This window comes from Lycorma delicatula, chromosome 2, assembly GCF_047948215.1.
Source record: "Lycorma delicatula isolate Av1 chromosome 2, ASM4794821v1, whole genome shotgun sequence".
NCBI lineage: Eukaryota > Metazoa > Arthropoda > Insecta > Hemiptera > Fulgoridae > Lycorma > Lycorma delicatula.
The window spans coordinates 129,070,543-129,087,737 of NC_134456.1; the positions used below are offsets into that span (position 1 = coordinate 129,070,543).

Genomic DNA, 17,195 nt, shown 5'->3' on the forward strand with positions numbered 1-17,195 from the left:
AAATATACTTTTCTTCTGTTACATAATAATAATAATAATAATACATAATTTTCTATTATATTAATTTAAACTTATAAAAATTTCATAATATCCATAGTTCATTTTTATGTCCATAGTACAAAATTAAGTGCTTACAAAAATATTTAAATTTCAAGATTTGATTCTTGGATGAAATTTTAAATAAAATTTTCTCAAAAGACTACTTTTATCTTAAGATTGCATTTCTTTTACAGATAATGTATTCCATTAAGAATACTCTATAATGAATTTCACATACTAGTTTTCTTACGTATATCTATCCCTATAACTATCCTAATTATTAGAACTCCAAATATCAGATAACCAAAGTTATTACCTTTTTATATTTTTAAGTATACCAATTCTGATAAATGTTAAAATTGGAGGATATTGTTTATCTCATACTTCTATTCATACAACTCCAAACATTTGAAATCCAAGGTTGGTATAAATTCTACTATATCTGTAATTTGAAGATTGCTTTTCCTGAATAAAATAACTTACTGACATTCTGTAAGTTAGAATTGCTTACACAATTTTATTTTTTAAAATTATGTTTTACATAGAATCTTTTTTTTTAATTTTTCCATTGTTTAAAGTTGTTTTTAAACAAAAATGTCCTGGATATATTTATAGTTTCTGTAGTAAAGCTTACAATTTATAGTTTTCTTTATTTCAACATTTAAACAAAATTTTGTGTAAAACATATATCTTATTTTCTATCTAAAATAATTTGGGCATAAGTACAACAGAACATTTACAAAGTAGTAATTGAATCCTCTATTCAGAAAATGTCTAATCTAATTGTACATCATAGCACATAAAAAATGCCATTTATTAATTAAATTGGGTTTAGTATATATTGCTGTCAAGGAAGCTATTTTATATTATCAGTCATTTACTTCTCTTCAAAATTATTGTTAGAAATTGTATATGTCTAATCTAGAGCAGTCTGAATTAACCAGTAGCCTTGTTATTGATGTCCGGATGAACAGGTTTGTATACTGATGGTTACAAATTCATTATACATTTCAAATGACTACAGGATTATGATGATTTCAAATAAAGTAAAATTTTAATATTAATGCATAAAAAAGGTTGTTGTGATGATAATCATCATCATACCGTTATCTGTCCTGAAGCAAGTCCTCTTTGTACCATTTCTTTCTCCATTTTCTTCTATTAGTAGCAAACTGTTGAATTCTTAATACCTCTCATGTCCTTTTAAATCATCTATAATTTTTAATCTTTCTCAGCCGCTCTTCTTTTCAACTTCAATTCATCCTTCTTGTATTGTTTTAATTAATAATTTTTCTCTGTCTAATATGTTATTAATTATCTATTCTAATTTTTATTTCATTTTCACTTTTGCAATTTTCCATTAACATTATTTAAGTTTCTGTATATTTTCCTTGTTCATTTCTTTTTCTTTCTTTTGTGTAAATATTCATTACCTTATTATTATCTTCAATCCTCCTTTTAAAAAATCACAAAGCAAAAAAATTACATGATATACAATGAAAGATAATATGACTAACTTAAAATAAAATACATTCTACAGTTAGCAGTTGTTGCAACCTAAACCTAGTTAAATCAATTAATATTCATAGCCTAAAAATTAATATGCACGCCACACAAGCTGTCCTATGTTGAACATGGAACATTGTAAATAAACAACACTCAAGAGAATCTACATGTTTATGTCATACTGTAGGCACACAATATCAGTTTTATAACATACAACACAAGGTAAACAAGAATACATATATTTAGTTCTATTCAACCGTAAATGCACAATCTTTGGTACTTCATGTTAGCTAATTATGCAATAATATTCAACTTTTTTTTTATATTTCTTTAATTTTTTTTATTTATTTCAAAATTATAATCATCTTGTTCCACCTATCAAATTTGTCATTCTAACTCTTATTTAAAAATCTAATGCATATTTTTCAAACTATTTTTTATTAGTTCTTATGAAAATACAGAATTCTGTTAATATAAATAAAAGCTGAATATAAATGGAGAATCATGTGAATGTGGATGTGTAGATGTGTTTATGGGCAAAGTAATCAAAGTAATATAAGCGACATATTAGAAAATATTAAAGTAAATGTTTTTTATTTACCTCATTAAAAGGAAGATTAACAAGGAAAGAAAGAGAAATATTACTTAGTTTAGTTTAAAGTTGTCTTGTCTGCAGGTGTGACAAAGGTGCAGAAAATAGCAGGACAAGGTTGGCTGGAGTGAGATGTCCGAATGGATTAGCGTTTGACATAGATCGGCAGACATGTGATTGGAAAACAAATGTTAAAAATTGTGACCAGCTAGAAAGTAAGTAACATAAGTGTTTACAGGGGAAGACAACCTCCTTCTTGGCAATCAGTTTTGTTTACATAGAAAGTAAATATCTACAAAGAATTATTCAACAGAACAAAGTTAAATAGACATCAATTAGTAGCAAAAATAACAGTTCTGATATCATAAAATTTTCTACAAGGAAAAGGAAAGTTAATAAGATACAAGCTGATAAAATACAATTGCATATGCACTAAAAAAAAAAATTACAATACTTTTAATAGTAAAATCTCATAAACCACAACTTAATAAATAAACAATTAGTTATAACTTAAAGAGTGTCTCTAAAACACCACTAAAATTACTATTTCACCTTCACTTTTCCAAATTCAAAAAAGTTTGATTCTTGTAAAATTATCAGAAAAAAATCTTTTATTCACAACCATGAAATACCAAAACACTCAATCATCATGAAGATTCAATATAATTTTAAATAAAAATTACCAATTAGATTAAAATTATAAATAAAACTGATGAAGCCAAAAAAGAAAGGTGGTAAGTGTCTTCCAGATAAAAATAAATAGCATAAATTAATGACCTCATTTTTCCTTCAGGTGCACTAAAGCTGGTATAAAACAAATCAGTTGTCCTTCTGGATTGGCTTTCGACATTGATAAGCAAACTTGTGATTGGAAGGGTAAAGTGACCAACTGTGACCGACTGGACAGTAAGTGATGATGAAGTCTATTGAATTAAAATGAACATGATGAGTGGAAGCGGTGACGGAGCAGTAGGATAGGCGCTTCCTTGTCACTGCTTTCCTGACAACCCTCAGATCCAACAAATAATCCTTAAACTTACAAAATCCTTTAAATAACTCCATAAAAAAATGTAACTGAATAATATATTAACCCTATTCTTGTTGTTATAAGTACTATATTATTGATTAAAAAAAAAACTAAAAACAGTAATAAATAAATAAATAAATATTTTTAAAAACATATTTATTTATCTGTATAAGTAAAATTAAATAAGAAATCAAACAATTATTATAATAGAAATAATCACTTAAAGTAATTTCATAGTTAAGTAGAGTAGGTTAAGTTAGGTAACCTACCACAATCTGTTTACATACAAAATATTTTTAATATACTATATTATAAATAATATCTAGCAAGAATTCATGAATAGCTTTTTAAATCTAGGCCATATCTTGATTTGTTGCTAATGACCTTTAAGCTTGCAATGTACCTTTTAAATGTGTGATTAAGTTGTTCAAAATAGAACATGAAAGCATTACTTCCAATCATGAGGGATATAAAAAATTGAATCCAAAACAGATTAAATTACAAAGTTCATACTTTGTATCACTTTAAAAAAAGTAATTATAAAATTTAAGTTGATGATAATTTTAAATGTGAAAGTTTTTTCTATCTACAAACAAGACATATGCATCTTTTTTTTATGCTTTTATTTAGTCACATCAAAAATTACAATCATTAGCAACTAAAGTAACACTACATGATCATAAACAACTAAAATAAACAATAAAGAAACAGGAACAATAAAGAATAAACATTGACAAGTAACAACAACAAATACAAATTAAAATACATAAATCAGACAAAAACTACTAAATTGTATTCTTCATTCCACTGTAGGAAAGGAACCGCAACAGACGTTTTATACCTTCGTTCCAGTTTAGTAAAAATTTTGTATCTGAACCCAGGTCTAAGTTTTGTCAGAGGTTCCAAAGACTGAGCAATCAAAGAGCAGATGGTGCATGGACCATTTGAACTTGCAAGCCTCACAGATCTTCTGAGAAGAGCCAAATAGATGAGCATGAGTAAGCCTGGTGTATACAATCCTTAGCCGCCGAGTTAAAATGACTTGGTCTCTTCTGTTGCTCGGGGAAAGAGGTTTCTTGAGCACACCTTCTGGAAATTATGTAATGCCGTGGGAGGACTCAAGAACCTATTCCACTGAGCCCGCAATTTTACACGGACAAATTTAATGAAATCTCTCTCATATGCCACTTGTATTCGGTTGCCATTTACTGCAGCTCTCTTGGCAGCCTCATCGGCTCATTGATATGCATCATTAAATACCACTTTAACAGTAAAATTATTTGTTATGTACAGTATTAAAAAATAGTTTATTCTTAACAATAAAATTACAAATAATATAAAGTATAAAGCAACAAGTATCACATTGACTTTACCCTTATCATTTAAACAACAAATATATTTTTTTGTATCACAGACTGTTTGAATAAATAAATAAAAAAAACTTTAATTTAGAGGATCAAATTTTATCTTGTTTTTTAATTATCTTACTTATTTCTTTTTAAAAGTAATTAAAAATTTAGCAGTATATGCACATCCAAATTTTAAAATTATGTTTATATAGAATTATAAGAAAATGTGGTTAATAAAAGGTTTATTTAACTTTATGAATCTTAAACATACAGCATTAAAAAAAAAAATAATAAAGTCTTCTGATCACCTTAGTGGCAAGTTATTTGTGTTTGCCTCTAAGGATCTTGGATTTACTTCCTAGCTAGGACTGATTTACTTCCAAGCTAGGATCTGGAAAGTGTATGACTAAACCCCAATGTGGTTACTGAAGATCTAAGTAGTTAACGAACTTTCAAATAACCAATAAATTCAATTTAATGGATATAAAATTCAATTAACATCAAATCATTAAAAAATAATACTTTAACAGTGCGATTAAAAATATAAATGATCTCACAAAATACATTCTTGTAAATAAATTTATCTTGACAAAAAATTAAAGCAAAATTATATATACATATATATACAATTTTAAATAGCATAAGAAGTTTAATAAAATTAATTTGTATATTTTTTTTTTTTTAAACAATGAATCCTAACAACCTTGTCCTTGAATTTATATTTCAATTAATTAATTCCTATAAAACAACCTTTTGTATTATACATAATTTATTTCTTATATATCACTTTTATATCCTTGTTTAGGGTCAGAGGGTGTTGTGAAAGCAGTTAAGCATGACAGTAGTAGAGCGTTTTGTACTGTAGACTGCAATTGACGTCTCCATAGATCAACGTGAAAAGTGGTGGAACACAATACCTAATCCTTACTATTTCCTTATGCTTATTTATTTGCTTATTTCTGTTAATAGCATAATTTTTTGCAACAGCATGTGCATGCGATTAAGGTATAACCCTTAGTTTAACTATCTGTATCAGTATTGTTTAAATAGAATTTCAGTTAACTTGTCCTTATAACCAGTACTTTAGTTAACAAGCACTATATTCTATTTCTTATAACAAAATAACTGTTGTCTTGTAGTATCTTTTATAACATTTAAAATTATATATTTTCACACATTAACTCTGTTGCAGTAAAAAATTAATAGTAATAACTTAGAGTAAAATAAAACAAACAAAAACACTAACTTAAGAATAATCAAGAAATATAATTTTTTTTTTTTAATAGAACATTAATTTTTTTATAATATTAATACTGTAATGTCAATGTAACTAAACTTTCAGTTTCTAGTAAATATTATTTTTAAAAAGTTGAATGATATAACACTAAAAAAATATATGTAATGTCTGTAAACTGTTATAAATGTATTAAATATGCTACATTATTTTTGTTTACTAACAGCATGTATATAACTTGTAGGAATCAAAATTCAAGCAAATTCTTTAGTAATGTATACAAAAATAATGTATTTATATACTGTTATTACAACATTTGTTTTTATTAGTTATTAAAAAAATAATAATAATAATAGAGATAATTTAGTTGTACTGAAATGTCACAACCATTTTTTTCATAAAATTATTCATTCAACTCAAAACTTTCATTTATATTCATTAACATTAACATTTTCATTTTTTTTTTCAAAAGAAGGTCTTCATTAACAATAAATCTCTTTTTAAGTTCATTGCTTGGGAATGTACTTAAAGTACTTGCTTTTAGGTACTATGGAAACTATGTACAATGAATTTTCTAAATACTGTAAGTGTAGCCAAAATATAATTGATAACAATCATGCTTTGATTCAAATAATTATAATTGTATATATTATTTCATAGTAACTAATATAATGTTCCAATCAAAATTTGTACAAATAAACTGAAATTTAATATGAAACTCAAACTCCATTTATATTTCAGTCAGAAATGTAACAAAATTTATAAAAACTACATAGCATAAAAATATAAATTATATGAAAGAAGGGTGCAATTTATAACTCCATCTAAATGCTTTAGTTACCTAATTTCACTTCATATTCTTTTACTTTTTTCTACAAGATTTGGAAGAATTTCTCATATCTTTAATTTCTTTCTTTTTACAGACAAATGATATTCATTTAAAAATAGTTCACTTTGTTGCATAAAAATAACAAATGAATGTTATTTTTTTTTGCAATAAAAATAACATTCATAATAACTATATGAATGTGGTTAACATTTTTTTTCTTTTTTATATCAGAAACAAAAGGTTCATTGCATCCTTCAAGTACAGTGAAATAAGACTGGTCAATTAACAAAAAGTACTTAAGCAATTACTTATATTATTACATGTCATTGAACTGAAATAATTTTTTTTTTTATGAAAAGTTTGATTTATTTTTACAATAATAATTTTAATTAACTTATGTTTTCCAAAAATAAAAAATAAAAATTAATTTGCAACACATAAAAATAATGAATAAATTTTAAAAAAACAATGGTAATTAAATTATTATTAGAGTGAAATGGTAAAACTTTTCATTGTTCTCTGAAAAAACAAATGTTAAAAAAGTGTTCGTTTTAAATTTTCTTTTCTTTTTCTTTTGTAAATTCCCATTTGTTCAGTTCTCATATTTTATCAGAATGTAGCTCATTATTTGAATTCAGGAGCTATATATACATATATATATATACATATATGAATTAAATAAAATTAAACCCTTTGAATTTAGATTTTTTTTAATTTGTACAAACTCATTCAAAAATATTAAAAGCATTTTTTGGTGGTGTATTAAAGCAATTTGAGTCAAGTATCTGCCAAATTTTAACTTTCTCTAGATCAGGATGATCCCACTTTTGGCACAGACAGAGAACGGAGAAACTGCAATTTTATAAGATTATGTTTCCAATAAGCAAAGCAATTACTAGCATTCAGTTAAGAATTACTTGCTTTACTGTGTTACTATTAAAATAAAGAAATGCTGTTTAACATTTAATATTTCTTGAAGCATGTATTTTATTTCAGCATGTCTGAAGGTGTGATTAATAATATCTTAAATATTTATTTCTTTTACGTGTTTCTTAAAAATAACTGAATCTGTTTTAATTTTTAAAGCTTTCCAATCTTTTATTTCACTAAACTTATATTCTAGCATGTTGTGTGTTATCAAATTTGTTTTTTCTTCCCCCTTCCAAAAAAAATCATTGTGATGTTTTCTAACACAAATAACATAAGATGGATTTTGTGTGCTTCCATGTGTGTTTCTTTTATTCACACTGACTACAACATGTTTGTGTTTATATATTGGTCTGGGTTTGAAAATTTCTCATCCTTTTGGGCCTTTTTTCACTGCTGCGTGTCTGTGTGTGTGCACCCAGGGGGCCTAACTGTCAACACATTACCACCACTCAACATGCAGTCACATGTTCTTTGTTTTATGTTTAATCAACACTTTACCCTTCCCCATACTGAAGAACACAGTCTTTACCATGATTTTATACTATCATCATATTCACGATCTGTGTATATTTTATGTGTGTTTTTTTGTGTTAGTTTTAAAGATAACCTATTGTATAAAATATCTTCCTTAGATCATAAACGATCACTGGAATGTAAGGTTTGTTTTATATTGTATCTATTCTGTAAATAAAAAAATATATATATATTTTTTTAAATTGTAAAATTAGAATAACTCGATATTATTTGTAATAATTGTTATTAATTTAAAAGTATTAAGAAAAAGCATTCAAATAGTTGTTTATTCATAATAACACTAAAAGATAGTGATTAAATTTACTACAGTAGAAATGTAATAAAGGGATATTTAATTTAATTAATATAAACAATATTCTAAAAATAACGCAGACACAACATTAATATTGCTAACATATTATAACATTGCTACAGGAACAGTGAATGAAATTTTTATTGAGAATTAGAAAAAAAATTACTAAAACAAAAAATAGCCTGTAAAGTGGATTAATATATAACAAATTAAATACAATATATTACTACTTTTTAAGAAAAAAAAACTTCTTTTTAGAAAAAAGATGATAAATACTTATTTTTAGATAACGATATTTCTATGGACCAATGCACAAATTTTAATAACTAAAATTTATTGATAATTAAGTTTTTTCACTTCCTTTAGCTTTGAATTATTGAAATGCCATTGCATAACATATATCATACAAAACAGGAAGTACAGTACAGATATAATAATATGATCATTATTAGTACCATTTGAAAGATAAATAGAATTTGATTAGAAAATACAGCAAATATAAATTTTGATAAATAAATGTTTACACATAAATAATTATGAAAAAAATAAACATAAAATTTAGATAATTATATAATTGTAACTTATTTTAGCTTATTCAGATTTTTGTAGGAAACTCTCACTAAAAAAAGTAAAAATTTCCTAAAAAATCTGAAAAATATTTGATTTCTAGTTTTCTACCCTGACTATGTTCAAAGTAACATCATCCCTGATGTTATCCTGAGTGATCATCATACTGCTCTTCTTTCATTAAATTATCATATTATTTTACTGTTGAAATTTAAATAAATTAAACTAATAACAGATTCCTACAGTTTAACTCATTTTATTTGAGGGTTATATTAATAGTTGAACCCAATTTACTACTGTCAGTTTACGGCAGATCCTACCTAACTGAACTTTTTATGGGAGTATATTTTCCTGATCCATTAAATACATTTTCCATAATTTAAATCTTTAATTCATGTATTTCTACATATTTTTGAATTTTAGTTAATAAAAATATGAAAACTTTTTTTTCTATGTTCAATAAAATAGTGATTAAAAAGTACATATAGATATCTGAATAAAGAAATTAAAATTATATAAAACAAATAGAAGATTCTACTGGAAACTATAGTTTACCAAAGGTTTAACTTCAATTATAGGCCCTATTATAAACTGATTAAAAACAAAATCATCTGCAATCATATATCACCCTACAACAAAATAAGACTGATTCATAATATGAACCTACAATAAAAATTATTTTTGCAATTGGTTACCATGAACCCCTTTCCCTAAAATTACTTTAAATTGAATCAACTATTAATTGTTAGTGAACAAAAAGATACAAAAATTTTTACCAAAAACATAACAGTTTATTTTTTTACTCACTTATTTCTTTAAATATTTATCAGATTAGTTATAAAAAGCAGAAGTCAATTTTAATTAAAAAATAAATAAATAAATAAAAGAAGGTGCCCTAATATTACAGTTAAATACTTTCTTTCATGTATAACAAATACCATAATCAAGAATTTTTCTACTTTCAAACAATAAATAGAGATAAGAAATATTTTATTCATATTATAGTATTAGAAAAAAGTTATGAGCTAAATATAAACCATGTTAATCCATTATAGAACAATCGCTGTATATTTTAATAAAATTATTTAAAGCTTTCATCACAATCATCATAAATCATTGTAATTATAACCTACAGGGTTTTTACCAGCTTTATAGACTTATTTTAATAAACATTAGAATTAAATCAATACACAAATCTGCGCTATAATAATTGTTACATTGCTGTTATAAAATAATTTAATCACTTCAGTCTAATGTTATTATTTTAGAACCAAGAAAGGTTTTCCCAATCTTGAAGACAGATGAGCCAGTATGTGACGAAGGTAAATTGTCTTGTGGTAATGGAGAATGTATCGAAAAAGAACTCTTCTGTAACGATAAACCAGACTGTAAAGATGAATCAGATGAAAATGCTTGCAGTAAGTATACCAAAAAAATTATAAAGAATTAAGTTATTAAAAAAAAAAGTATTAGTTAAATTTTTCATTATTATTTGAAGGGCTTTTAAAATTTACAGAAAATTACTTTTGTATAATTTTAAAAATCTTTATTGGCAACTATTTTATGCTAATAAAGAACATTAACTCTTCTCCCTAACTACCTATCTACAGGGAGCCTATCTATGGGGAAAAACTTGTTTAGCCCGTGGCAAAACAACATGGAAGAGTATACTCATGGAATACAAAATAGAATAATCAGTATGAAAACTAGTATTGAATTAGAAGAAACTATAAAAGAAATGACTTAATTACTCTAGAGACCTTTCATTTATAATTCTGAGATTAATTGTATAGTTTAATAATAAAAAAATCCCCTTTTCTTTCTGTAGTAGAAATATATTAATATGTTGTTTAGATAACAACATTATAAAATATTATACAGTTGCGATAGTTACAGCAACCAAGAAAATCCTATTTAATGAAGTATACTATTAAATAACCACCTATTTTTACTTAGTTCAACTTCTTCTGTTCTAAACATCTTCCGCTATACATCTGATGCTTTTCATTAATGCACTTATTCTTTTACTGATTTCTTCACTGATTAATGTAATATTGAAGAAGTCTATCAGTAAAGTTTTGTTGAATCAGAGATTGTAAAGGCAGTTTATACGGATTTGAATACTAGATCGTGGATACTAGTGTTCTTTGGAGATTGGTATAAAAGTAAAGTTAACAAGTAGGATTTTATAGCAATTTCTAGATATTTCCCAGAAAAGAGCATAAAATAATTTCATCAAAAGACTGACTCTTCACATATATTTCAGAATATTAGTTTATAATATAATAATAATGCTTAATTATAATTAGTTGATAATGATCAACTACTCGTATTCAGCTATAGATTTAATTATAGATTATAAATATGCAAATTAAATTATACAAGAAGAATTTTTAATTACAAAAAAAAACAAATATATATGTATTTTTGCAGCTGTTGAATTAGATCCAAATAGAGCACCTGACTGTGACCCAACCCAGTGTGTTTTACCGGACTGCTTCTGCTCTGCTGATGGAACTAGAATCCCTGGAAACATTGAACCTAACCAGGTAAAAATGTCAAAACTCTTTTTTTACCAAATATATTGCTATTTCTAATGGAAATTAGAATCCAGCTAACTCTAAATTACAGATTTTTAACCGATTTAACTAATGTACGTACATGTACTAAATGGAAATAAATCAGTTATTCAATCATTAAAATTATTATCAGTATCAAACAATATCCTGATTACTACGTAACACATAAGAAAAATATTATTACTCTTATCATTTAAATAAGTATTATCATTTAAATGATTATTATCATTCAAATAAGTTTACTTTTGTTATTATAGATGTAAATAAAAATAAAAGTAGATACATATTAGTGAAATTAAATAAAATATTGACAACATACAAAATTAAACAAATTGTTATACTTTGCTCAACTACTTTACTTTGTTATTTTATTATTAGTAGTCAGTCTGTAAGGTCATAATAAAAATAAAAATAATCCGTATCCCCAACTTGTGGATTGGGAATCAATCCAGATATGTGTGGGGTAGGTGGGAAATAAAATACTACCTGCACACCAAAACAGAAACACAAATCCAGATGCATCTGTTTTCACAGCTGGCGGTGTTCTGGTTAGCATCTGTACCCATATTGGATAGCTGTGCTTTGGCTGTCAGAGGCCTACTTCCAGAAGCTTTTCCTTTATACCCATTTTTTTACGATGGAGCAACGTCGATTAACTGAAAATAACTGGGGCAGAAGGAGTACACAGGTGAGTACCCTTCGGATGATTGTTATGTTTCATCTGATGTGGAAAACGATGGAGTAAGTAGCAACATCCCACAGAATGGTACCACAAGAAATGGAACTGTACATTTCTCTAACATTAGTGTTGCAGAAACTTCCCAGCCTCTGCTCACAATGCAAGACAGGAGGTGTCAATCAAAATGAACCCATGAAAAATAAAAATATTGTTCAATGTTATTTAGTATAATCAGTTAGAAACTACTGATCTCCCTTATGTTAAGGAAATGCATACAATGGTAATCAACAAATTGCCATAGCTTTCTGATAAAACAGTTCAAAATATTAGGGACCAATACAGATCTATAATGAGGGGTTTTCATCTAGGACGAATGAAATAAAGAGGGAAGTCTCATTGGAAATGGGGGATGTCTAATAATGTTGAAGAGGATGTAGTTTTACGCAATGAAGTAATTCCAGTATATGAAGAAATTAGTTAGGAGGAAAGTATATTTAAGGAGTCAAGTAGTATGAAGGAATGGACCCCAAAATGCAACCTAGTTCCCATGGTTGTAATTTAATCTAAATAAAAAATCAATAATTGGAAAAGTAAATGAAGTAAAGGGAACCAGAATGAGTGATACAATCACTTTGCAGAAGATACAAGGAGCAGTTTATGCTGGAGCAGTTACTGAACTCAGGCTCCAAAACCAGAAAGTCTTAACTGCACCAGCTCGTAAATCATGCGCAGGGAGTAACTCAATCCCTGTATGGCTATTGGAGAACAAAATAAAGGAGCTTCAGAAAAACATTGGAGTCTTAACAAAATTCATTAAATGCAATGTGTCCTGGAGAGTGGCTGACGGAGTTATGAAAATAACAAAGAGATTTAAGACTACAGAAGATAACTCTGGTGAAGGTTAATGATTGGTTTAAGCAAAGGTTAGCTGCCCTAGCAACTCGACTTTCAGAGGCACAATGAAAGCAACCAACAAAGGTCAGAAAATAGGGTGTTCAGTGCAAGTGAAAAGCAGTTTTTTGGATAAGAGCTGAAAAAGAAAATCTGAAAACCTACAAAGTATGTACGATGCCAGTGTAGAATCTGAGAAGGTGTTGTTAGCTGCAATGAAAAAAAAGAGAATTGGAAGGCTCCTGGATTAAATAAGTCCATAATTACTGGTACAAACTGTTTTCATATTGCCATGAGAAACTAGCAAGATTATATTCTGAGTTGCTGTGGGAGCCCTAAATTCTTTATTTGTGGAGTAACGTACCTTCTCTGAAGACACCGGTCCCATCTGTAAAACCTGAGAAATACAGACCGATAACAAGTCTTCCCACTATATATAAAATTTTTACTTCGATTGCAGTGATAACTAGAAGTGAAAACTTTCTCTGCAAGGCTTATACAGACTATCTAAAAGCATTTGATAATGTATCACATGCTTGGTTTTTGAAATTGCAACATATATATAAGGTAGATGAACAGATAGTGAAGTGCATGGATTTTTTAAAGAATATTTGGAAGATGACGGGGGCTCTCTTTCAAGACAGTTTTGATCCAAATTTTGGAGATAAAATCAAAATTAAGAGAGAAAAATTTCAAGAAGATGCATTGAGCCCTATATGGTTCTACTTTGTACTGAACCCTTTGTCCAATATGCTCAATAACAGAAAGAGTGGGTTTTCATCGAGCCAGAATGTTGTATTTCAATCTCCCACCTGTTACATATGGATGACATCAAATTATATGCCAATTACAAGAGGAATCTGAATTACCTGATAGACCTACTTGCAGAATTTAGTAATGATGTCAAAACTTCCTATAGGTTAGAAAAACATAGAATCCACATCATGGTTAAGAGTAAATAGATAAGTCATGTGGGATTTGAAGTGCAAACAGGTTTCACAGTTATCACTGAAGGCATCTAATATTGTTAATAGTCGTTATCATTAACCACAGTAACCATGGTACCATGGTACGGTAACCACTCATTAGTGGTTACCGTACTACTTTACGGGAGGCAGTCTTGGTGATTGCAGGCGTGATACCAATAGACTTAATTGCGTCTGAGAAGCAGCAGCAGTATGTTGTTAAGAAGTCCAGTGAGTTGACTTCAGATAAAGTACAAGAAATTGAACAACAAGGCAATGCCTTGTGGGAGACCAGATGGGATGGGAGAGATGGTGGGCGTTATACGCATGATCTCTATCCAAATGTTGTTGGTTTGCGGGACGCCTCTTGGGTGTACCCTAATAAATATGTGATGCAATTTCTTTCCAGCCATGGTGGTTTTAGGGAAAGAATGCAGAAATTCTACCTGGTAGATTCTGGGATATGTTCTCAGTGTGGACAATTGGATGACAGCTACCATATTCTACATGTGTGCTCGAAGTACGAGTTAATGTGTATGGAGACCATCTGTCAAGTTGATCTTATCAGGTTGGCGTTGGATCTCCATGTAAACTGGAGAAGCCAGGCTAAACGGGCAATAGTGGAGAGTTTTATAGTGTACTTAGCAAAGGAAAGGATTGCTGAAGGGATCTAGAGCTATGCTTGGATTTCTCTTGTATTCTGTTTTTGTTGATGTTTTGTTTTATAAATTATGTTTTTGTCATTTGGTTTGCTTTGTTTCAATGTCACTGTGTTGTTCTTGTTTCATGTAATATTTTTATGTTTTATTTGTGTGTTGAACTCACTTTTACCTTCTACGAGTAGGTAGTTCGATTCCTTTGATTAGTTAGGTCCTTTCAGTCTTACTTAAGCCTTAGTGAGATGTGTTTTGTTTTGAATTCATTAAATAGTAGTACACCAATGGGAATATTACTCATGGCATTTGCACTGGTGGCATCTTGGACGAGGCAGACAGGAATATGTCAAAAGCCAAGGTTTCAAAAATGACCTTAGGTAAAGCCCACAATGGCTCGGAACAGAAGGGGTGGCAAAGGTTGTCTTCCCCTACACGGTCAGGATCATTGAAGATATGGGTGAAGAAGAGGGCTACAATACTTGGATATCAGCAGGTTAGGGGCAACCAGTAAAAACAAGTTAAAGAGAATTTAACAGTAAGGTTTAAGAAAAGAGTGGAGGCGGTGCTGAAAATTAATTAAACTGAGTGCCCATAACAAATTTGAATACCTATGCAATCCCCTTGATAATATATAGCTCAGGAATTATTTTTGGGATGGGAATTGAGTTGGATGCACTGAATCATTTGGATAGGACATTGTGTACGAGGCATCGAATGCACCACTCTAAGAATTCAATGGAGAGACTTTATCTACCGCAAAGAATTGCGGAACGTGGTATCCTGGATGTTAAGAATCTGTAGCAAGAATATTTCTATGAGAAGGCTAAAGACAGCATTCTGCATGATGTATAGTGAAAAGTAATATAGCATTTATGCCTCTGAATTTAAAAAATATTGATTTTGATCCAGAATGAAAATTGTCATCACTGATGTGAGAATTTCCAGTTGGAAAAGTAAAGAACTGCATGGGAGGTTTCCAACTGTCCTGAAAAATTCAGATATTGATGAAATGGCTTCACAGTGATGGCTATATTTCTATGAGAAGGCTAAAGACAGCATTCTGCATGATGTATAGTGAAAAGTAATATAGCATTTATGCCTCTGAATTTAAAAAATATTGATTTTGATCCAGAATGAAAATTGTCATCACTGATGTGAGAATTTCCAGTTGGAAAAGTAAAGAACTGCATGGGAGGTTTCCAACTGTCCTGAAAAATTCAGATATTGATGAAATGGCTTCACAGTGATGGCTATATAAGAGTGAAATACTCCCAAAAACAGAAGAATTTATACTCGCAATTCAAGATTAGGTGATACATACTAGAAATTAAAAGAAGTATATTTTAAATGATCAAGACATTAGAACAGATAAATGTTGGATCTGTGGACAGTATTCAGAAAACATAGAACATATTATGAGTTCATGATCAATATTGGCACCAAAGGAGTACACTAAGAGGCACGATTATATTCTAGGAATAGTGCACCAGCAAATGCTTTATAATCTCAATGTGATTGATTCATGTCAGCCTTATTATATATACAAGCTAGAATCTGTTATTTCAATATATACTGAAACCATACATAATGACAGATAACAACCGATCAGACATGCATGTATAAGTCCAAAAATACTTGCATCTATTATCAATATTGCTGTCCTATTGTCCATGAAACTTAGCAAAAAAGAAAGGGAAAAGTTGGAAAAATATATGCTATTGGCAGATGAGATCAATAATATGTGGCCCACATACACAATGTCATTATAGTTCCGATAATAACTGGAACAGCAGGGGAGACTCCAAAGAGTCTTATAAAACACCTTGAGGAATTAGGTATATACGGTGGAATAATACAACTGTTGTAGAAGGTTGTAATATTGAAGGCAAAGAATATGTGAGGTGGGTGATCAGCGAACAATAGTGAATACAACCATATTTCTTGCAGTGTAACTGCCGAAATGTGGTCCTTACAGTCAACCCAACTGTTACTCTGACTGAAAAGAACCAGATAATAATAATAATAATCTAGCCACTTAAAAATCTATATTTATAAAGTTTTTATACTAAATTGTTTAACTATATGTTTATAGGTACCACAAATGATAACAATAACATTTAATGGAGCTATTAATGTAGACAACATTGACCTTTATGATGAAATCTTCAATGGACAACGTCAAAATCCAAACGGTTGTCAGATTAGAGGAACTTACTTTATGTCCCACAAATACAGTAACTATGCTGCAGTACAAGATTTACACAGGAGAGGTCATGAGATTGCAGTATTCTCACTGACACACAAAGATGATCCTAAGTACTGGACAGGTGGTTCATATGATGACTGGCTAGCAGAAATGGCTGGTGCTCGTCTTATTGTAGAAAGATTTGCAAATATTACTGATGGGTAAGATAAAACATTCATAACTCTAATATATTCTGTTTAAAAGTATTATCTATAATGTAACAGTTTTATGACTACAGGCTTATGATATCATCTAGAAACATATAGAAAACCACTAAGAAA

The 17,195-nt window shown here is 28.7% G+C and overlaps 1 protein-coding gene across 2 annotated transcripts in view; it reads left to right on the top strand.

Moving 5' to 3' along the window:
• The window catches only part of verm (LDLa and CE4_CDA_like_1 domain-containing protein vermiform), a 41,604-nt gene that overhangs the window by 18,993 nt on the left and 5,416 nt on the right, over positions 1-17,195 (top strand). The window contains exons 3-6 of one of the 2 annotated variants that reach the window (XM_075356252.1): positions 2,931-3,043; positions 10,168-10,317; positions 11,333-11,448; positions 16,762-17,075. In XM_075356252.1, the coding sequence (XP_075212367.1) occupies positions 2,931-3,043; positions 10,168-10,317; positions 11,333-11,448; positions 16,762-17,075 (693 nt within the window). Of the gene's footprint in view, positions 1-2,221; positions 2,353-2,930; positions 3,044-10,167; positions 10,318-11,332; positions 11,449-16,761; positions 17,076-17,195 lie in introns of both variants that reach the window. The other variant, XM_075356251.1, reaches the window with a different exon arrangement.